Raw genomic sequence first — 21,714 nt, forward strand, 5'->3', positions numbered from 1 at the left:
GGCTTATGCGCACTCTCTTCATCCAGGCCCCAGTTTCTTATTATATATTCTTTTTGTCTCACTAATTATTATGCTAAGGCCAAAAAGCGCGGAGAGACGGCCAAAAGGGTTGCGAATTTTCGAAAGAAACGAGAAGTGAGAAGTGAGCAGATAGCAGTGAGAAGACGCGGCGGCGAAGAACGCACAATTCTACAGAAGACAAGACTTCGGTTAATGGAGGTCATTCACTTTCGCACGAATTGTTTCTCCACTGGAGTCAAGTCCAAGTCCAAGTTTCATCTTACCCGCCATATATATCGCATAATCTTATTACGTTCCCAAATATACATCGGTTTATATACATACGTACATTCTGTGCCTGACTTTTGATTTTCGTTGTTCTCGGGTTTGTTTTCTTTTCGTTTTTTCTTCTTTTTTTTGTTTTGTATGTTATTTTTATGGCTTTTCTGCACTTATTACCGACTGAGATATCAATCGCTGTGCGCTGTTTTTATGCCACGGTCTGCGGCAGCTGCCAGCCTATTGACCAAAAAGTGGTTTGATCAAATAATGTGGTTTGATCGGTTTCCTTTCGGCTCGATTCGATTTGGTCAAGTGGCGAAGGCTTAGCGCCCAAAGAAAAGAGATTCGTTACAGAGAAAGGGAAGAGACTGAGACTAACAGGGTTCCTAAGTCGAGATCTTTCTGGCTTGGTTCTAAAGTTCTCATAAAGAGCTCGAGTTTGAAGAACATACATGCAATGTAAACTCTTACTTCAACACATAACATGATAATGTCATGTACTTTGAAATGTATTAAACTAATTAATGTTTTTATTTTTATGTTACTGATAAAAATGTTAATTTCCTCCCTCTATCCATCATTGACTATTTTCTTCCTTTAGACAGTATATAAATTATAGACAGTATATTATAAACGGCTTAGCTGTCGAGCCACTATTTTTGGTTCACACTCATTCATAAATCATCGCTTAATTCTTGTTTGAACCCTCTGGTGGGCCATTAGGCATCTGTGTATCTCTGTTACTAAGTGTCCAAGTATCTATTCCAATCAACTACCGTTCGAAACTATCTGTATATCGAATGCAAAGCCATAATTCAAGGCCTGTTCAAGTGCTTATTACCGACCCGACCAAGTGCAAATTGCCAATTAAACATCAGTACTGGAAAATGCGGATAGATCGAGAGAGATAGAGGTTGATGGGGAGAAAAGAAAGATAGCCCGGGTTAGGGTTTTGTGTCTCTGGCATAATCATAGAAAGCACGTGCGGTAATTACCAATTTTCGCAAAACATGGCCAAAAGTGCATTCAACTTGGCCAACTGTGCGCATGCGTGGCCCGCGTTAGAGTGAGAGGCCACGAGACAAGTCAATAAACTGCGCAGCTTATCAGACAAACTAAGCACGATCGCAGGAGGGGAGTGGGGCAGAACTAAAACTGCAGCTGCGGGGTGCGAATCCGGAGTTGTTAGCCTGGCTATTTTCCCACCAAAACAGGGCTTGGAGCTACAAAACGCTGTAAGATTAAGATATCGCCACGAAACCTGCAAAATATACCCCAAATATACAAAGTATATAATCTAAGAAATACAAATTCTGGCAAATAAATTCCGAACGTCAAAATAATTATCATGAAAAGTGTGTTGCACTCCACTTATCATCATCAACAACTGTGAGTATTTCAATTCAAAAGATTGAAATACCCATAAGACGCTTTAATAAAATAATCTTTAAATATGCATACTATTCGAAAGTGCAACTCTATAGTTTGGCATTACTGGAGTGCGAGTAACCCTCAATAACAGTTACAAAACTGTAAGCAGTCGCAAAGCCATTCAAAGCTGGGTGTGTGCGTGCGTATCTGTGTGTAGAGTCAATGCACGCAACTAGGCATAGATACGAATGCGAATGCGAAAGCCACGGCGGCCAGAGAAGAAGAATGTGCAACAAAAAAACTGCACACAAGACGTACGCTCGGAAAAGAGATAGGGGCTAGGCGGGCGAGGCGGTCGGGGGGAGAGTGCATTGCACTGCCCGAAGGGTTAAAGACCCTCAATGAGCGATCCGCGGCGAGTGGAAAAATCCGAAGATCCCCACACACACACACTGCGGCGAAAATCTGTGCAGCGGGAAAGCAAAAGTGCAGCCTCCCCATGGCAAGGCATTGAAAGAAAGAAGAAAAACAATACCGACCGATGCGAACCTACATCAACATCGCTGGAAAGTGATGGGGGGATGGGGGCGGAGTGGTGGGGAGGGGAGGGGAGCGTGGCAATCTCAGCCTCAGTGCAGTGGCTTTGAACTTCACACAGATTCAGCTCTCTCTTTCGCTCGCCGCGCGCTCTGTCTCTTTCCATGGCTCTCTTTTTCTACGCCAACTGTTTGGTCTGTTATACCCTATAAGTCTGGGGTAGTATTGTTCCACCCATTGCCTTGCAGCATTTAAAGTGGAACATTGAGACGGCGTACTTTATGTTGCCTATTTAGGGCATACAAATATAAACTTTTAAGATAGCAAAAAGGTTGTGTTTATTATAAAATTAATAATAATATTAATTAATATTAATATTATGTTCATTACAAGTTTGTTGAGACTTACGAACTATTTTCATTCCACTTATAACCAAGCCAGGCTAACTATCTGCTAATACCAAGCTGATGATAATATAAATAGGTATTGTATTCATTTGTATAACTTTTCAGAGGGTAATTAAAACGTCCATCCTTTCCCTGTCATGACGGTGGGTCTATGTAACTATCGATGTGGCCTGCTTTGTGTGTGTGTCGGTCTTATATTTTTTTTCAATGTCGAGTTCACTTTTTAAAGCCGGGCATGAGCGCTGCTATTGGGATAGATCATTGAACGTTCAATGCGCCTTGATTGAAGCGAGTCGAGGTTTGAGTTTGAGTTGAGTGATCATCGCATCGCATCGGATGGATCGCTCAAGTGGAGGCGTCTGGCCCAAGGCACTTTTGATTAATTTCCACTGCACCCCGCCCTGCGCCGATAAGGCAATGCGTTTCCTGCCCCTGCATGTCAGCAGATAATAACAATGGGAAGTGGAAAATGGGGAAAAGCTGCGGCCAGGCGCGGCGGCATTGGGAAACCACCGAAAAGAACCGACTCGAATCTCTCACGAAGCAGATAAACCACAAGCAGCAGCAGAAGACGAGGTCTAGAAACGAGTTCAAGTACAATCCCAGAACCAGAAAAGAACCGAGAGCGAGTGAAAAATGTATACAGGATTTAATGGGGAAATGGAAAATGCTGTGGAGCATTTTCTGGAAATTTCCCTGCAGCGGCAACTGGGAAAGCCCCAAAGATCAGGCTTAATAGAAAATACGAGTTAGTGCTGTACCATTTAATTTTTATTTAGTTTAAAGAAACTCATATGTTAGATATGTGCTAAGTAAATTTGGAATATTATTGAACCTAATATTTTCTCCAGTTCTATATACTACAAAACTTGACCTCTCGACTTTCCCATGGAAATTTTGCAAGTGTAAGCACATATCGTTCTTTGATATTTTTTTTGGCACTTGGCGCTAATTGTTTGCAAACAAAAACTAACAACTATTGCTGGGTTCGTGCAAACAAGAGGAAGTGGCAGCGAAATGGAGGAAAGCAGTTCAACAAACTGAGACCGGGCCATGGTCAAGATGTTGCTTATTATTTAGAATTTGGCAGTTCCTGTCCTGATTGGCGATAAAGACAACACCACACAAGCATGAGCAAAAATTCTGCCGACCTTGGCTAATAAAAAGCGTGGGCAGCGAAAGCGTTGCATAGATTGTGTAACTGTACCCGAACTATCAGCTGTCATGGACCTTGAAAACCCTTATCGAATCTTAACCTTTTGCAAAAACTACGAAAATACAGCGAGTCCGGAATAAATAGAAATCAACTGCTGATAAGCACACCTGTTCACCCGCGCTGCCCCCTTTCCACCCACACACCGTTACTTGTTTTATTAGCTATTTTTATCAGACGCAACAGGGGCAACATATATGAGACAAGAAGACCATTTTTCATACTAAATATACCCATATATTATTATTCAGAAAGAATTCGTATTTCCACTTACTCGTATGCCTGAAATCGATTAGAACATTTTTTAAAATTTTAAATCAACTATAAACATTACACAACATATGCATAGTACCCTCCTTATAAAAGGGTATTCGAAGAAGTGACGCGGAGGAACAAAGCGCACGGAGCGAGACGCAGATAGGCAGTGGAAAAGAGACGCACATATAGGAACAGAGATAAGAGCACTCTGGGCCGCGGAATTTGTGCTGCTGACCTTCATTTCGGTTTCGAAGCTGATAACAAAGACTCACCGATAAGAGACTAACTGTCACTGCCTCGCCATTAGTGTGTGTGATGGTTTATTATTATTATTATTTAAGTTTGCTGACTGGTTACGTCGATAAGGCGCATGTGGTTCCACTGTACTCGTAATTCTCACACACACGGCCCGATTAGTGGCCATTACGGCATAGCCTCTGGCCCAAAACTATTATGTATTACGGCTTTTATCAGTTTTACACGTGGGTGAGGAACTTGGGGGGTGGTACTGCACTTCCAGGGGATTAAGGGGACTTACCTGGTAATCGAAGGGGTTCCAGACGGGAAACTGTCTGGGAAAGCAAAACAATAGGGAAATATTACGTGAACCGTGCGATAAGGTTTCGTATTTTTGCACGATATTTGTGAAGAACCTTGTTAGAAGTGTGCACTCTAAACCATAAAGTGCATATCTATACATATAGACTTAAAATATATAAATCTTAATGACAATGAAAGGTTCTAACAGGGTTCACATCATTTATCAAATCTGATATTTTAGCCAGCCTAATTTTGCCGCCGATTTCGATCGCGATAGGGTCCCTCGTCTCCACTGGGGGCAACCTTCAGAATACATATCATGCATACATTCGGATCGTTCTTGTACCCAACGCCCCTTCGCCATGACATCATGGACGGGCCCAAAAATTATGCGTAATCAACGACACAATCCTAGCAGAACCACAGTGTCGGGAAAAAGAAGCCACGCAAAAAAATTAAATTGCTCGAGTACGAAAATCACTATACGAAAAATTCGGCAGAGCTAAAACGAAAAAAAAATAAGGGAAAAAACAACACACAGGCGGAATACACACATTTTCAATGCGTAAGCCGCAAAATGGTTGGCCTTCAAATTGACCGAGTTCATGAACGCGGACGGACGGATAGAGCGACGGACTCACGCACCTTCTCATTGTGCGTTAATTATATAGATACAGATACTCAAACACATAGATAAACCGAAGAGCGATAGACGGATAGACAGACAGAATGGAGAGTTACGCAATTCGAAACTGGTTTCGGAGTTCTGAAATCTACTTGCCCAAATTGTTAACAACTTATCGGGGCAGTTTCTTTATATTATTTTTTTTTTTTCGTATCTACTTTACCCCCGCGATGGCAAGCGCGATTTTTGGCAAACTTAATCCAGCGACAATATGCACAAGGAAAAATGTATAAAAGAGTCGTTCAACTTGATCAGGAGAGCTCGTATCACAGTAGCATGGAAGCCTTCAACCTCTCGTCAACCGATTAACAGTTGTCAATGATTATAGCACAATAAAATAAGTAAAATAATATAAATTTGATGCCGCACACTGATCCATTTCTCTGGCATGTGCGTGCGGCCCTCATTCTCAATTTATCGGTCAATTGTACGCCGTACGCCATTCGCCGTTCGCCGGAGAGTTGAAGGCGAGTTTTGCGTCAGGGACACTTCTTTATCGGAGTACTTTGATCCAGCTGTCGTGACTAAGTGACTAAGTAACAGCCAGCCAGGCCTCACAAACCATACACCAAACTGATAAACGGACTGAAATTCGCAACATAAAACGGCAGAGCGACGAGATACAACTCGGATTGCTAATGGGGATGGGAATGGGGATGGTGATGTGGATGTGGATGTGGATGTGGATGTGGATGGGGATGGGGGAGAAAGCCAATGACATTTCCAAGGAGTTCACCGCCCCATGATCGCGGGCAGTGATCGCGGGCCAGATCATGACATGGCGAAACTCTCTGGAAATTGGCAGAAAAATGTAGTCATTAGAAACGTGGTTAGGCTTGAATGTTGTATCTATAAAAAACCCCAGTGCTACCATCGACACGTTCCATCACATCGTTAAATGATGGAATTTTCAAATAACAAATAAACTATGATTCATTAAAAACATAATATTCAAATAAGAGAGGGCCTGTCCCTGTTGCTGTTAGACGAAAATGTAAATTCAGTCAGTCGGGCATTCCCATGATGTTGATAAGAAAGAAGAAATATATATGTACATTTGTATTTCATACAACGCAGACATACTTCAGAGTCTCTGGAAGGCTCATAAAAGAGAATACCATCTCCCGAATATTGATAATAATACATTTTTTGGAGAGTTCACCCTCATTGAACTTGACCCCCACTTGAACCCCGGGTGGGGATCTGATCTCCTCGGAGGTTCCACTTTCGTTTTGTCTGCTCGTTTATATACTACGAGTATGCGTACGTATGCATCTCCAGACTCAAACTCGCGGATCCGGGGACTCTTGAGCTGCCTCGGACTGTTGTCATTATTGAAATTGCATTAATAAGGAAGTTCAATGTTTATTTTTGTTTGGGTCTGGCGGCTGAAGGAAAATGTGCTTTCGTTATTATTATGCCGCTCGAGTCTCTGATTACGGAGTCCGGTGGCCGATCAACGTCAGCAAACCGATGTGAAAGTGATCGAAGAGCAGAGGGATACAGGTAATTAGAGATTCGATTCCAGGGTGCCTGAAAAGGGTGATCCGTATTTGTAACTCAAGTGTCCCTATAGAGCCAATTTCAGTGCACCCAGTTCTTCAAATATGGTTTACTTACAAAGACTAAACTGTTCTCCAAGTCTTCTTATCAAGATGGCAATTGAAGAAATCTGGGGTTCTTCTTAGTATTACTTCCTCCCCTATAATTATCTAGTTTCCTTCAATAAACAGGGGTATTAACAGCTAATTTATCCTAAACAGCTTCCACATTCCCACAAAAATACCCCCATAAAGACCAAGAAAAAAAGAATATATTTCTGTTTGTTTGGAGAAAAACATGTCGTATTCCAAAAAGAAAAACAAAACCCTCCCGCCTGCCGAGGAAAATGTGTTCAATTTTCCCCCGCCGACAAATGTGCCGAAAAGTTGAAAAATGGAAACAAGGAAAACTCAGTCAAAGATTTGGATTTATTTTTGGAACGCACGAGTGAGATGGCGAGTGTCTAGCCTTGAATGGGTCAAATGTGGGGGGGGTGGTGTTGGGCGGGGAGGGGTTATCGGGGGTCTCCTAATTCAACCACACGTGGCTCAACGATCCAGGAAATAAATTTAGCATTGACCTAGGCGAAGTTTTTTCAGCATTCAGCGGGGTTTATTGCCTTTTGGCCGTGTAAATATTTGATTTACATGTTTTCCGCCCAGTGTCAACGACTGAGAGTCAACGATCCTATCCGCGGATCCGAACTCTTCATTACTGTGAGTGATATAATTTTTAATTGCATGTAATTTCATAAATTTTCACTCCGTCGAAGTTTTATTGAACTCCATCCAGGGGCAGCGGTTTTTGGGCGGGGGAGGGGGTGGATTGTGCTCTCTTTGGCGCTCCGCTCGACATGTGTTTCTCTCACAGCTGTTGTTCACCCTCACTGGCTCTTACCACTACTATTGTGCGTTTATGCGGGGCCCGCTTGGTGAACTCAACTCGTGGAGTGCTTGAACAGGCACTAGTTCCTGAACACCACACTTTATCTAATCTCTCATGTACGAGTTATTACGCCAATAGCGAACAATTTGACAAACATTACCCAAAGAAATTGACTTCTACGCTAAATGAGTAGGTGGGAACACAACCATAACGATAACCATAACCATAACAGCAAATTCATGAACTGATTTCGTGAACTGGTCTGCCCATAATCGCCGTATCTGTCGGATCGCGCGCTCCTGCTCGCACTCGCTGGCTGGACGGCAGCACATGTTCCAAGTGCGAGAGAGTGCGAGCCGGAGAGCGCCGACGTCGACGCTCGGCTGGCCGAAAAAACTGAACAAGATCCGCCGCGAATGTTGATTTTCCTTTCATTGACTAACTGCCACTCGCAGCGCGCAGATCGTCGGCTCCGCTTGTTCCGTTCCGTTCGTTTCGTATCGTTTCGTTTCGTTTCGCTTCGTTCGATCTACTTCGAGTCGCGAGTTTTTAGCAGTGTAGTGAGTGCCCCTTGAAAAGGATAACCCATAAAGTGATTACTACGGTTTTCCAATAGTTTTTAACAGTGTGCAGAAAACATGTAAACTTGGCCCAAGCAGGGCTTAAAAAAGATACACAGCTTCAATGCTAAGGATAAAATAATATATTACGAGTGCTTCAAAAACCAAAACTATGCCTAAGGCTGGAAATTTAAATTGAAAATTTTGAAATATATATTGCAAAAATATTGCCCCTGAAAAGTGTTGATTAAACCCCCAAGCAAGCAAAATGTTAATGTCCGCGGACAGTTCGGATAGCGCCAAGACTTCTGTGATCTGCAGCACAGTAAGTGCCAGCATGCTAGCACCACCAGCTCCAGAGCAGCCCAGCACCACAGCACCACCCATTTTGGGGGTAACAGGTCGTTCTCACCTGGAAAACGCCCTGAAACTACCGCCAAACACCAGTGTTTCGGCGTACTACCAGCACAACAGCAAGCTGGCAATGAGCCAGAGCTTTAATCCGGAATTCAGGAGCCTGGTAGCACCTGTCACAGATCTGGATACTGTGCCACCCACAGGTGTGACCATGGCGAGTTCTTCGAATTCTCCCAACTCCTCCGTCAAGCTGCCCCTCAGCGGCGTGATCTTTGTCAGCAAATCGAGTGCCGTCAGCACCACCGATGGCCCCACTGTGGTGGTGCAGCAGCAGCAGCAGTCGCAGCCGCCGCAGCAGCAAATGCCTCAGCACTTCGAGTCCCTGCCCCACCACCACCACCACCCACAACAGGAACACCAGCCACTGCAGCAGCAGCAGCAACAACATCACCTTCAGCACCACCCACATCCGCATGCGATGTATCCGCATGGATATGCGCAGGCCAATCTGCACCACCCGGGTGGTATTGCGGTGGTGCCGGCGGATTCGCGGCCCCAGACTCCGGAGTACATCAAGTCCTACCCAGTTATGGATACAACTGTGGCTAGTTCGGTAAAGGGGGAACCAGAACTCAACATAGGTGAGTTTTATGAGATAGGAATGTTGGGATTACTGGCACATATGTGCACAGATGAAAGTTAGGGAGAATTACATAAATCAATACGTAACGCATGTAAACCTATTTGAGTCTGATTCCAATAAGAAACCCGTATTGATCTCATAGGGTAAAGCAATCTTATGCTTGCCTTCCGTTTGAGAAACCTTGAAAACCAAAAGTATGCAAGCCAAAAAACGCCGGTATAGTATGTATCTGAAAAATGAAGTATATTTTACCGGAGGGAGAGAGAAAATCAGATCTTGTGTTTACCGATAATCTGATTCGATTTTGACCTTCCCCCGCCAATTAGCATTTGGAATATTGGCCTGGCAAGGCGGAAATTTGCAAGGTGGCGCCCATCAATTACTGTGACGTCACACGTCCAGCAATCGTGTGACCATCATTATCAATGTAATTATCTATATCAGCGCGATGATCGCCGTTTAGCCAGTCAGTTTCAGTCACCAAGGTCGTTCCGCATCCGAAATCATTTACTGTTTAAGCGCCGAGTTCAAGTAAGTTCAATTAACTTGAGCGCTCACCATCGGGTTTTCTCATTTTATTTATTTATTATTTTTTGTCCCACCGAAATTATAACTGTAGCAATGTCAGGCTTTTGTTTTATGACTAAAGGAAGTTAATGCACTTATGAGCAACCGGTTCAAGACCGCATAAAGACTCCGGATCATGTCGATTCGGATAGGGCAATCGCAGTTAAGGCGATGAGTCAAGGTAGTTCTTCCTATAGAGGGGAACGGATTCATTCTGGTTTCCAATAAAACTAGAAGCCCTCAAGTAATCCCCCATTTGAGGGTAACCCCAAGGTGTTTATGGTAATGGAAGAATTTGGGTTTAAGGTATGATTTCTATACGAATTATGGTAAACTTCACTTGCTACCTAGTCGTATATATGGGATCTCGAGGCTTAACCATATTGATTTTATAACATACATGAAAGACCCAATAAATGTTTGATAAAGTGTACCCATATTCACGGCTTAAGCCGCAACACACCTCAAATAAATTGAATTTCACACTTACTAGCAAGACAGTCGAGCCGAAAGTGAAAACCAAAACAATATTTATATGTGTCTCGATTATGTCTCCAATTTCCAATCCCCCACCACTTCTCGCCCACTCCGTTGCCATTATTTGCTTTACTTAGCAAAAGTGTGTGTTTTCCCCATGCCTCCGATATTTATTTATGCGTTTGTGTGTTGTGTGTTGGCATTGCATTTCACTAAGTGAAAAACTGGGCGAAAGAGATGGCGCGATGACAAAGTCGGTTTCCAAGTTCATTGCTACCCTGTGGATCGCGGATCGCGGATCGCTGGATTTCTTTTCGCATTCGCAAATGAATTTCTTGCTGCTTTTGCTCGGTTTTGGCCGGGTCGATGTGCATCCGCTTGCCAAGTTTCGCGTTTCAATTGCAGCCAAACGAAAGTGAAAAGCCAACTGCAGCTTGACTTGGCCAAAGTCAGAGCCAAATTCACTTTTCACCGCGGCGAGTGCGCATGCGCGGCCAATTTACGGGCAAAATGAAAGAAAAAATAAATACAAAACCGGGTCTAAGTCTCTTTGACATTTTTACATAGCAGCGGGTTAATGACTCCACTGTGCCACCCCCTCCCCGCCCCTTTCGAATGTCGGTGAAAGTCAACGCTGCAACGCTACAATTGTCCAAAAGAAAAGTTCGCCTTGCCACCATTGCTCTCCGCAATTTATTTGTTATTTGTCTTTTGCTTCACTTTTTTTCCTCGCTTTTCGCAGGCGCTTTTCGAATTTCGTAGGCGGCTCTTGAACTTTTGCTCACTTGGAAAGTTTACTCTATTCGATTTTTATTTCATTTTCATTTTATTTGCTTTTCATCCGATCGTGTTTATTTTTATTGGCACAATTATTTGTGCATTTTAGAAATTTATTAGGCGGCCAAAGACCTGAAAGTGAAAAGCATCGGCAAATCGAAAGTATCGAATTTTGTGTTTCTTATTGCAATTCATTTGTGGCCTACAGATTTGTTTGCCCATTTTTTGGGGACTTTTACTTTTGGCTAATTGGTTTGGACATCTGAGATGGAAGTATTTTTGTACGTTTTTTTATGTTGAATGTAACAATTTTACTTTTATTTTGCAATGAGTAAACGTTCCCACGCCTTCGATCAGTAACCCCGAAAAGTTCAATAAATTAATGAATTCCCCAAAAAGTACAAGGCACTCGAGAGCAAAACAGGCACGCAGATCAATGCACTCGGCGCATTTTTAAAAAAATTCTGTTTCATTGAGAGGTCATTAATTCCCATTCCCAAAAAAAAAAAACAGATATCCCATTGCATAATCGGAATTTTAGGCGGCAGTTGTTAATTCAATGAGCTGCCAGCGAAGGTGACTAAAACGCGCCCACTTTACAAGGTGTATCCCTCATTTTGAGTTGACCTCAGTTGCGTTTTTTGAACTTGACGAAAATGTTGAATAAAATTTGTTTTTATTCTCGACTTGATTAAACGATACATTGAACTGGCGCTAAAATAAAGCAACTGAAAAACCTGTCCGAACATTTCCGAGCATTTCCGCATTGAAGTTTGTGGGCAGAGCGAGAACGCTTCTCTCGCCCCCTCTCTTTCCCTCCTGCACGCGCAAAACTTTTATTGATTGAGCGGGAAAGAGAGAGCGAATGAGAGCGGCAAAAATTTCAATGTCAAATTTTAATTTAGTAGTTTTTTTTCTTACCCACACTCACACACAGCAGCAGAACATTGGCAATATGGCAATATCTCGCTCTCTGTCTTCGGCGATCCTCCCTCTCGCTCTCCCTTGTATTAATAAATATTTTGAGTAGTCGAAAATTTGACTGCGAGTGTGTGCTTTTTTCTGGGGTGTGTTTTCGTGAGGGGAGCTGCCATTTGTTTGGCTTATTTCTAGCATTTCGCTGATAGTGCCCGTTCCACCTCTTCGCAGACACCCCCCAAAACCCCAAAACCCCCGCCCCCTGCCGCATCTGTGTGCGTGTGGAGTGAATGAAACATTCAAGGTCGCCTGCGCGCACTAGTGTGCGTGTGAGCAGTGCGTATTAGATAATTCCCATGGATTTGGCAGTCAGATTATTCAGTTAGCTAGAATTTCGCAGACCTCCGATCCTGGGCAAACATTTGCAGTCCCCATTTACAATAACAATTAATAGTTGAAATTGTTATTTCTAATGAATTTAAAATTCTCGTCCGCCTGAATCACACGGTTCAGCTTGCCGGAAAAATAAACTTTCCAATGAGACAGTAAAGAATTTAGAAAAAACTATGAAACTAAACTTTTAAAGACTTTGACGCACAATACATGCCTTAATCATAGGGAACTATCAACTATTGTCTAAAGGCACCACTAATTCCCTTCCTCATATGGGCTATTATTACTCCGAAAAAACAGAATAATATTTATCAGGCATTACACGTGTCGCCGATTAGCGAATGCCAGCCAACCAACCAACTACTCACTCAAAGTTCCCAAGGCGATGAGACTGCGATAGAGTAGGAGAAAGAGAGGGTCAGAGGGGCGAGAAACGAGACAGAGATAGCGGGGAGAACTGACCTTGCCGCCTTTGTTTACAGAACACATTTTGGCAATCCGTGAGCGAATCCATTACAAATGCAAGTTTGGCCAAATAAAAACCTAAATTTATATAAGTCCCAATATGCCAATGACGTAAGCCAAGCGATTCTGATTTCAAATGGGTTCCGAATTAGGAAAAAAACAGAAAGACACAAGAGTCCGAGTGAGATAGGAACAGTACGTGGAATTCTTTATTCTCTTAACGCCCGCAATGAATTATTTTTAAATATGTGCCACGAAATCCCCCCAAAAAAATGCAAAGGAAGTCCGAAAAACAAGCACAATATTTTATTAAATAAAGACAAAATGTGGGATGGTTTTTTTCAAGTTCAAATAAACATGCCAGCTGTGATTGTTTTTCACTTTTTGTAGCTTTCTTCTCCGATAAGAACTTCAATTGCAACTGCTTGTCTTACAGATAGTTTTGTATCTTTATCTATAAGGAAGACACGCGCTTATGAACGAGATGTTTTTGTGTTTTGCTTCCTATTTGAGAGACAGCAGATACGACGGAGTGGTAAATGATCTTGTCTTAAAATCAAAATCAATTAGAGGCTATATTTCTTCTAATTTAACATTGCATCTGATTTGATCATAGAATTCGTATGGTGCAATTAACGGGGTCTGTAAACTGTGCCGGTTAATTAGTTGCCAAACGTAAATGTAGACCACCACGCATCTGCACTCTTTGTTGAACGCGAATATATCAGCTATCAGCATGCAGCGATCTTCCAGTCTGGAAACTTGAGGCAAATTCAGTCAGTGGCGTGCCAGAGATCAGTGCAACACGCAACCCCTTTCCTCCATGCAGCCTGTTTTTTGTTGTGGCTGCCCGATGCAAAAGTGCAACGATCTGCAGAGCGAAATGTCAGTGAACTTGTCGGCATTGCAGCCGTATAGATGCTGCCTGTGTGTGAGTGTGGCACAGAAATAGCAAAACGCAGATACAGATACAAGTTGCTCGTGATCGTGATCATGATGATGATGATGATGGCCATGGCAGCGTGAAGATCATGAACATTATTTGCCATTTACAATTGTTTACAAAGCGTGGCGCGTCTGATTGCCAGCGAAATAGAGGAAGTGCTGGGAAAAAAGGGGTATGAAAGAGTCAGAGAGGGAGATATTCTACTGATGAGAGAAAGACTTTCTTTGGAGCTTCCTCAACGTGAGGATGGAACCAAAACAAGACCTGTTTAAAGAAAGTCTTTCTCTCGGCGGCAAGAACTCGTTTCCGCCCAAAAGAAAGTCTTTCACCGCCGCTCTTTCTCTGGTTCTTGTGCGCTCTCTCTTGTTTACTTTCTTCTGGTCTGATCGCCTGCTTCCTTTCTTGTTTACCTGCCGCGCCGGTGAAAGTTACGTAACATTTCTCTGGCCAAGAACGAGCTCAAGTTCAGCAACAAGTTTTCGTTGTCTCGCCCATTTCGTTTTGCTGCTTTCTTCGCCTTGGCATTGGCATTGCGTCGTCTTTATTTGAAGAAAGTATTACGTCCACTTGGCGGGGACTTTCTTCTGCTTGTTTATGGTGTGCGATAATGAAATGGAGGCGATAATGAAAGTTGTTGAACGTTTGCCTCCCGAGGATCATACTTTTATTCTTCTAACTTTATATTGTGTGACACAACATAGGTCGTTTTGATTCCTTAAGACAAATTACAATGAACAACACTTTCAGATACAATTAACAAAGTTAGTAAGATATTTTACATTGTATTCCCTTTTTTTATATGCGGCACTGTGAAATGAATTTTCCACCACAAAGCACCGCATCAATCTAAGTTACCCCACATTTCCCTCAGTATCTTTTATGCCATTTTCTGCTTATTAATCGCGAATTGCCATCTTTTCTTTGCAGAATTCGATGGCACCACAGTGCTGTGCCGCGTTTGCGGGGATAAGGCCTCCGGTTTCCATTACGGCGTGCATTCCTGCGAGGGTTGCAAGGTAAGTTCGGGCACAACGTATCCTTAGATGTGGGAACGGCGGGGTTGTCGGTGCCGCGGGGGTGGCAATTCAGAAGTGTGCTCGCCACGTGCAACTTGATGCCCAACCACCAAACTTGGGCTCTGACATTGAACTCGGTTGACCTCCGTGGCAGGGTAAAAAGGGATCGGGAATTACGCGGGCAGGGTTGTTTTTTCTGGCAGCAACAGGCCCTTGCCCTTCACAAAAACCTGCGTCGTCTGGCGAATTGTCCTTGCATTAAATTGCGTCGCAATAAAATAAATCAAAATGTACAACAACACGATGCTGGGCACAGCAAATGAGACACAGAAAGTATAAAAAATAAAATAAAGCAACCACCAAACCAGAACGAAACCTTCAAATCTGCCTTTGTGAGCGATTCTTTTCATTCTGCACTGGAAACTCAAATTAGCAATCAATACAATGCGATGATTGAATTTTAAGGATCAGGCTTTCTTTCAATAGATGAAAATGGGAATTAAATAAAGCAAAGAACGCTTAGCCTGCTAGACACATTGTTATGTCAAGTGCCAAATAGCTAAGCGTACTGCTAAGCTAAGTTTAAGGATAGGGGCATATATTTAAATATTTGTATTATTTTGTGCAGTGTTCTCCTTGGGCTCCTGCTGCTTTTAAAGCCTGCGTTGCCGCCCTTTGTCGTCTGTGACATTGAAAATGCCGGCAAGTTCATTCGCCCAAAGAGCCGAGGCCCTGGACAGAGTCCAGTGATCGTTCCAGTGATTGTTCCCTTGCCAGCGATGAGTGTCTCGCACGAGAGAATCCCAATCGGCAAGCGCTGCTCCCGGGGATCGTGTCACGCGATCATCACTACATCCACTCTGCACAACCTTGGCAAAGTAGTTTGCCCTATTCCCTTATATTCGCCGGCTCCGGGGTTCGGCGAGCGAGCGGGTTCGGGTTTAATGTCTCAATGACGTCCTTGAATTGGGTTAACAGCCAGCCGAGGTTCGTTCTCACTCTCGTTCTCGTTCTCGCTCCCTCATCTCGTCTGCTGTCCCTTTCTGCACGTCTGGCCCTTGGCGGTCCTTGTATTTGCGTTTGCCCCTAAAGCTCAAACTGTCTGCGCGTCTGAAATTTCAAACGTTGCTAACATATTACATTATCAGCACAGTGATCCCTCCGAAACTGACACGTTTAGAAAGAAGTCTAAGCTGGTAGGGAAATTGTGGAAACTAAATCAATTTTGTATTTCCCAGGAACAAAATAGGCATCACTTTTTCTAAACTGAAACCCTATAGATAAATGTACTTAAGTTTAAGTTCTATGGCGACTTTAGAAGCTCCACTGTATGTCCAGCTCGAGTGGATCTGCAGAGGAAGATGCAGAAGTTCATTGACTTTGAACCAGTTTTTTCGGCCTTTCAAATTTCTCGGAAACCCTTTTGTTGTGTGCTAATTTATATGTTTATTATGTGAATGTAAATATATGTTTAACTGAATAGCTAGGCCTACGAATTTGTGTTTCCCTCGCGCATTTTTGAAGTTCAAGGTTAGTCCGCAGACGCCCGCTCGCTCCCTCTCGCTCCCTCCTGCTCACTCGTATGCTCATATGCATGTTCCCATCCCGCTCGCTGCCTTTGAGGAAGCCAGTTTCGCGTATTGCTCATACGCCGCGTGGTGCGGTGGCTCGATTTCGGCTGATATTTCCGCCCCGTCCATTTGTGGCTGCGATTTCAGACTTGTGCGCCTACCTGATCTGCTCGGTGGACCTTCGTCTTGTCTATTGACCTCTATTTCAGAGACAGATTCTTGGATTTCATGTTTTCCTTTTTGTTTTAGATCTTTTTGCGTTTTGAGCTTGACGAATGACTTCATTCGTTGCCAGCCAACTGACTCATTTAGAGACCTGGCAACTGAGACTCTATTTGGAACTCGTTTGTTCTTGGTCGTATTTTATAGCTTTGGAGCCGCTTAAGGGTTCTACGCGCTGATTAATTATGGCGGAAAAGGTTTGACAAAAAGCATGTTGTATTTTATAGATCTCCTACGTTCTACGGTTTTGTTGCCTTCAAGGTGAGAACTACAACTTTGGTGTTCCATAAGCTTTCAAATAGTATTGCCACCATTGCATTTTCATGACACATATTGCTAATTGGCGCTACTCCTTACCTCTAGACTGCGAGCTATACAATGTTTCATATCAGACCCCAAATAGAAATACTTATCAGCTGAGCGTTATACACTTCTCTGTAGCTCGACATTTTGGAGCAGCCACTGATAATGCACCTTTTTCTAGAGATTTGTTGCCCTGACTCACATCTTTCTACCCACTCCATTATCCTTGGCCCAACTAGCTTCACACATTGGTTGCCTGCTGCCTTAATGACCCAATTCCCGATTTCGTAACTAAAAAAATAATAGAGGGCAGGTGATATTATTTATATTTTTTTGAGCGACCACGACGAAGGAGCGTGCGAAGAGGAATAGTCAAATGGATGTTAATTTTCAATAAAATGTCGGGGGACTTTTCGTGGTGGTCAGCTTTCTTTATTTCTGATTCTGGGCCTATTATCTAACTTGTTTGTTATTCCCTGCACATTATTTAGCATATTTATTTATTTACCCACACTCAGGCATACAATTTTGTGTTTTTTTCTTCCTTTTTGCTTTTTGCTTTCTGTGCTGCCGCTGGTTGTGGCTCTCGTTTTATTTTTCTGTTTCCATTTCGCCTCGGCAGTTGTTGTGTATGCTTCGTGTAGTTTTTCGTGCGACTATCTGTGTGAGTGGCGCTGCAGCTGTGTGCGTGCAGCAAATGTGAATGAACTCGTTCAATGTCAAAGCAGAAAGAGAAGCAGCGTACGCAGCATAGGCCACGAGAAAGCAGCGGAGGGAGAGGCGGAGAAAGAGGGCGAAAGAAGAGAGCATTACTCTCGCGCTCTGTTTGTATTGCTCTCTCAGCGGCCTGGGGGATTGGGATTTTCATTGCATTTATCAGGCGCGTAATAATCAGTAAATGTCGGCCATAGCACTTGTATTATTTTTATATTTAAACGCGTATTAGCCATTCCCAAGACTCCTTCTTCTTGCCCACCCCCCTTCCCTGCCCCCACTGCCGCTCTAATTTTCATAGACCCTAACCTGCATCAATTGTAGAGCACTCATGAGATAATGATTGTTATATGAGCAAACACCAAATGCACTTGATAATCTCGAAGAAAGAAAAACCAAGAGGAAGGCAAGAAAAATAAACTCCCAAAATAAACAGAAGACATTTAGTTTGGATGGTCTTATCAGGGGGGTAAGATACCAAATACCCAAATACTCATATTTTGGCCATTCCCAAGATTTTATCACGGCAGGCCTCAATTCTCATTTGGCTTTCGAGGTTTTCCACTTGCCTGCACTTCAAATTGGGAAGCAAAAAGGAAAAGCCAGGGAAAACCAGAGAGGCAGCGAGAGTGGGAGAGAGTGCGAGAGCGGTGATTCCGATTCTGATTGTTGGGCTAGGACACACAGCGCACACAGCACTCACACAGAGACAGAAAGGTTAATGCTCTGAAATGCACTTGAACGACTGACTGCAGTCGCAGTCGCAGTCGTCGTCGGCAGAGACGCCGACAGCGACGCAGCGTTGCATGAAATCGTCTAGGCGTGTGTTTGTGTGTGTGCGTGTGAGTGAGCACGAGGTGTGGCGAGGGTGAAAAAACTAAAGGGAGAGGAGGAGGGGAACGGGAATGCGGAGTTGGGGTGGGAGGCGCTATTTATTCGTATTTAGGTTGTGCCTCTCCAGGGAAATTTCTGGAAAATGCATTTCCTTTTCGAATGGGTCTTAGATTTGATACAGCAACACAAAAATGTTTCCTACTTCGAATTTGTAAGCGTGTTTCACTTATCAAGTGCGTAAATGGGGTAACATTTTACTTTAACTGCAGCTAGTACTTAACATAGTTTTTATTATATCTTTATTATCAATATGTTGGTCATATGTCTAAAGCTGAAGTTCGTGTGATTGCTAAGAAAAAAGTTTAGTTGAGTCAGAGACCCAAAGATGCAATCATTTTAAACATTTACTTATTAAAAATGCATTACTAGGGGACATGAACAACTTCTTCATTAGTTTTGCTTCCTTTTCAGCCGCATAACTGTGCTAGTAGAAGCTCTAGATTTCCCACACATTTCCATTTTACAACTACTGCAACCAACACTCGTGCAAACTGAACGATGCAAAAACACTCTCCCACTCTCTTTTTCGTGCTCTTTCTCTTTCGCTTACGCATCGCTAGTGACGTTTTGTGCTCCGCATTTCTGCCCGCAAACAGTTCAATGCACCTTGCAAAAATTGGGTCAACAACCTCAGCCTATTTGGGTTACACGCCAGCTCAAAGACAGCGATTCCATGTGCCAGATAGATAGTAGCTACATACATACATATGTGCATATGCAGTCATATTAGCCAACAATAATCCTGGCCTACTAAATGGCTAGCAAATCTTTAAAGTAGCTCTCTTCAAAAGAGCACATATTTAGCATAGTGAAGTCAAAGAAAATCGGCAATAACAAGTTCTAGTCCTGAAGTTTCAATCAATTAAGTTGCAAATCTTTAAATTTTCGCAGCGAGATCATCGGAATATTTTACATGGCGCACGTATGTATTTTACATCTGTGTCTACACAAGCTGTTGGCGCCATCTAGCGTCAGGTGTCTACCTTACGATCGAGCTGTGCGCTTTTTCAAGCACAAAAGTATGCAACGAAATATGCTAGATTGCTTGACTTGTAGCTGCGAGCTTTTGAGAGTGCGATATCTCAAACGCGACAAATCAATTTTTTTTTTTTTTTAAATATCAAATTAAAATACAACAATTCGTTTAGTTAACGAGTAATCAAGCGAAACAACAGCGAAAGGATTTGGGTCAAACAAAAGTAATACAAAGCTATTTGAAAGATTTTTATGCAAGGTTGTGCGAAGTTTTAAAAACACACAAGCAGACAACAGTTCCTTCCGAAAACATTGTGCAATTCGAAACAGCCATAAAGCGCCCAAGAACACAGAGGCGCACTTAAAACAGCCATTAAAATGCAAATGACTAATTATTCGACTAGCAAATATACAACTTTGCCGCTCAGCCAAGGCCAAATCGAATTCGTTTACTTGCGCCAGCGAATGAGTAATTAATGCTGAAAGCAGAATCAAATGGCGAGCACATGAATGCCGCTGCCACGCCCACCAATGCGGCCTTTGGGCTTTGGCCTTATCTGCTCGAGAACTCTGCAAAGAGAACGTGCAACTGCAACTGCAACTGCAACAGCAGCTGCAACTGCAACTCTACTACGAGCTGGGCCAAATGCAATTTTTTTCCTTTCTGCTACGAGCGATAGTAAAATGTGAAGCCAGCGTGTGTGTGTTTGGTTGAGTGGCTGAGCAAACACAGATACACATATATATGGATATGGATATATGTATATATGTGTACCACATATACCTGAACCACCCCCGAAGCTGAGGGCAGCAGCCACTTTTGCTGACCCAGTTAAAAGTCATTCGCCCCGACTCTCGTGCCACGTGCCACGTGCCGCGTTTGCCACCCGCCTTGAGTTCTTGGCTCCAGCTCGCCAAAGTCTTTGCTTTCACTCGAGGTTACTTACCCCTTTTTCGGGGGTGGTGTTTGGCTTGCGGCTGGGCTTGTTTCACTTTTCCACAGCTGCTGCTGCTGCTTCTGCTGCTGCTGATGGCCCAAAATATGGTGTTTGTTTAGACGGTTATTTGTGGGCCCAAAGGAGGGGCTTGCTGAAATGTTCAAGGGTTGTCCCAGCTTGCAACTAATTGAAAAGCTGAAATATTAGGCAGAAATATTCGGCAAATTACAGCTCTGGCAAACAAATGAAACCCCAATAAATTATGTCGCGTTCTTGTGACTACGCATTTCAGGCCATAACCAGCTCTTCAGTTTTTGAAATGCTCATTAAATGTATTTCGCTCATATTACTCCTATAATTTAGCGTGCTATATTTTCGATTGTCCCACACTCGGGGCAAAACTGCACTTCTGTTGCGCAATCTCTTCCCATCCGATGTCACATTTGGCCAGCCGTTTTGTTTGGCTCGGTTCTCCCCAGCCCGCTCTACATGTTGCACATGCACTAGCTGTTGCTTTCTCTTTCTCGGCTGCAATCTAGCTGGAAGTTTCCCAGTTGGTTGGCAACATTCTAGAACACTCGCACCCCAGAGGGGCAGAAGAACAGAACGTCAACGAACTTGCCGCAAACGCAACGAGTTTTTCAGCAGCTTTGCTTTATTTTTGCTAGCTGTGCGAGCAATGAAAGTACCGCAACTCACGGAGCGAGAGAGAACAGCGAGAGAGAGAGGGAGAAAGGCTGAGTAGTTGCAACAAAGTGCATTGACTCTGCTTTCTTTGCCAAGCCAAAACGTTGACGTCAGCCCGGGTTGAATGCACTTTTCGCGCGGAAAAACCCGAGCTAGCCGAGACGCGAACCCCACGGCCGATCACATGTTGCAAGTGGCAAGCGGCAAGCGGCAAGTGGCAAGTGGCAGGTCTAGCTGTTGCCACTGCAACTGCAACATCGGCGGCTAGAGGGTTCAATGCGCTGGCGATGCTTGGCAGCTGCACCTTGGCTATAATTGTCTTATGTCATAAGTCAAAAATCCATCTGACATTTTGCCGTTGACAGTTTTATGTGGTTTCTGCGCGCTCCGTTTTCGCCTTGACTTGGCCCATAATTAAGAGCGAATTATTTATGTGCCCTGTGTGTGTCGGGGCGTGCCATCTTGGCCAGGATTGCCGGTGGTCGGCGGATAGCTTGGCGTGGGAATGGCTCACGATTCGTTAATTGCCTGCCAAGGGAATCGTTCTTGGGCCGCAATTAAGTTTAAGGGA

At 43.5% G+C, this 21,714-nt stretch overlaps 1 protein-coding gene across 2 annotated transcripts in view; it reads left to right on the top strand.

Annotated features, from left to right (window-relative positions):
* The window catches only part of LOC6546114 (ecdysone-induced protein 75B, isoforms C/D), a 98,388-nt gene that overhangs the window by 43,441 nt on the left and 33,233 nt on the right, over window positions 1-21,714 (top strand). The window contains exons 1-2 of one of the 2 annotated variants that reach the window (XM_015158507.2): window positions 8,115-9,278; window positions 14,751-14,839. In XM_015158507.2, coding sequence (XP_015013993.1) covers window positions 8,549-9,278; window positions 14,751-14,839 — 819 coding nt within the window. In that variant the 5' untranslated portion in view covers window positions 8,115-8,548. Of the gene's footprint in view, window positions 1-8,114; window positions 9,279-14,750; window positions 14,840-21,714 lie in introns of those variants that run through there. The other variant, XM_026977761.1, reaches the window with a different exon arrangement.

This window comes from Drosophila erecta, unplaced genomic scaffold (genome assembly GCF_003286155.1).
Source record: "Drosophila erecta strain 14021-0224.00,06,07 unplaced genomic scaffold, DereRS2 tig00000021-arrow-pilon, whole genome shotgun sequence".
Taxonomy (NCBI): Eukaryota; Metazoa; Arthropoda; class Insecta; order Diptera; family Drosophilidae; genus Drosophila; species Drosophila erecta.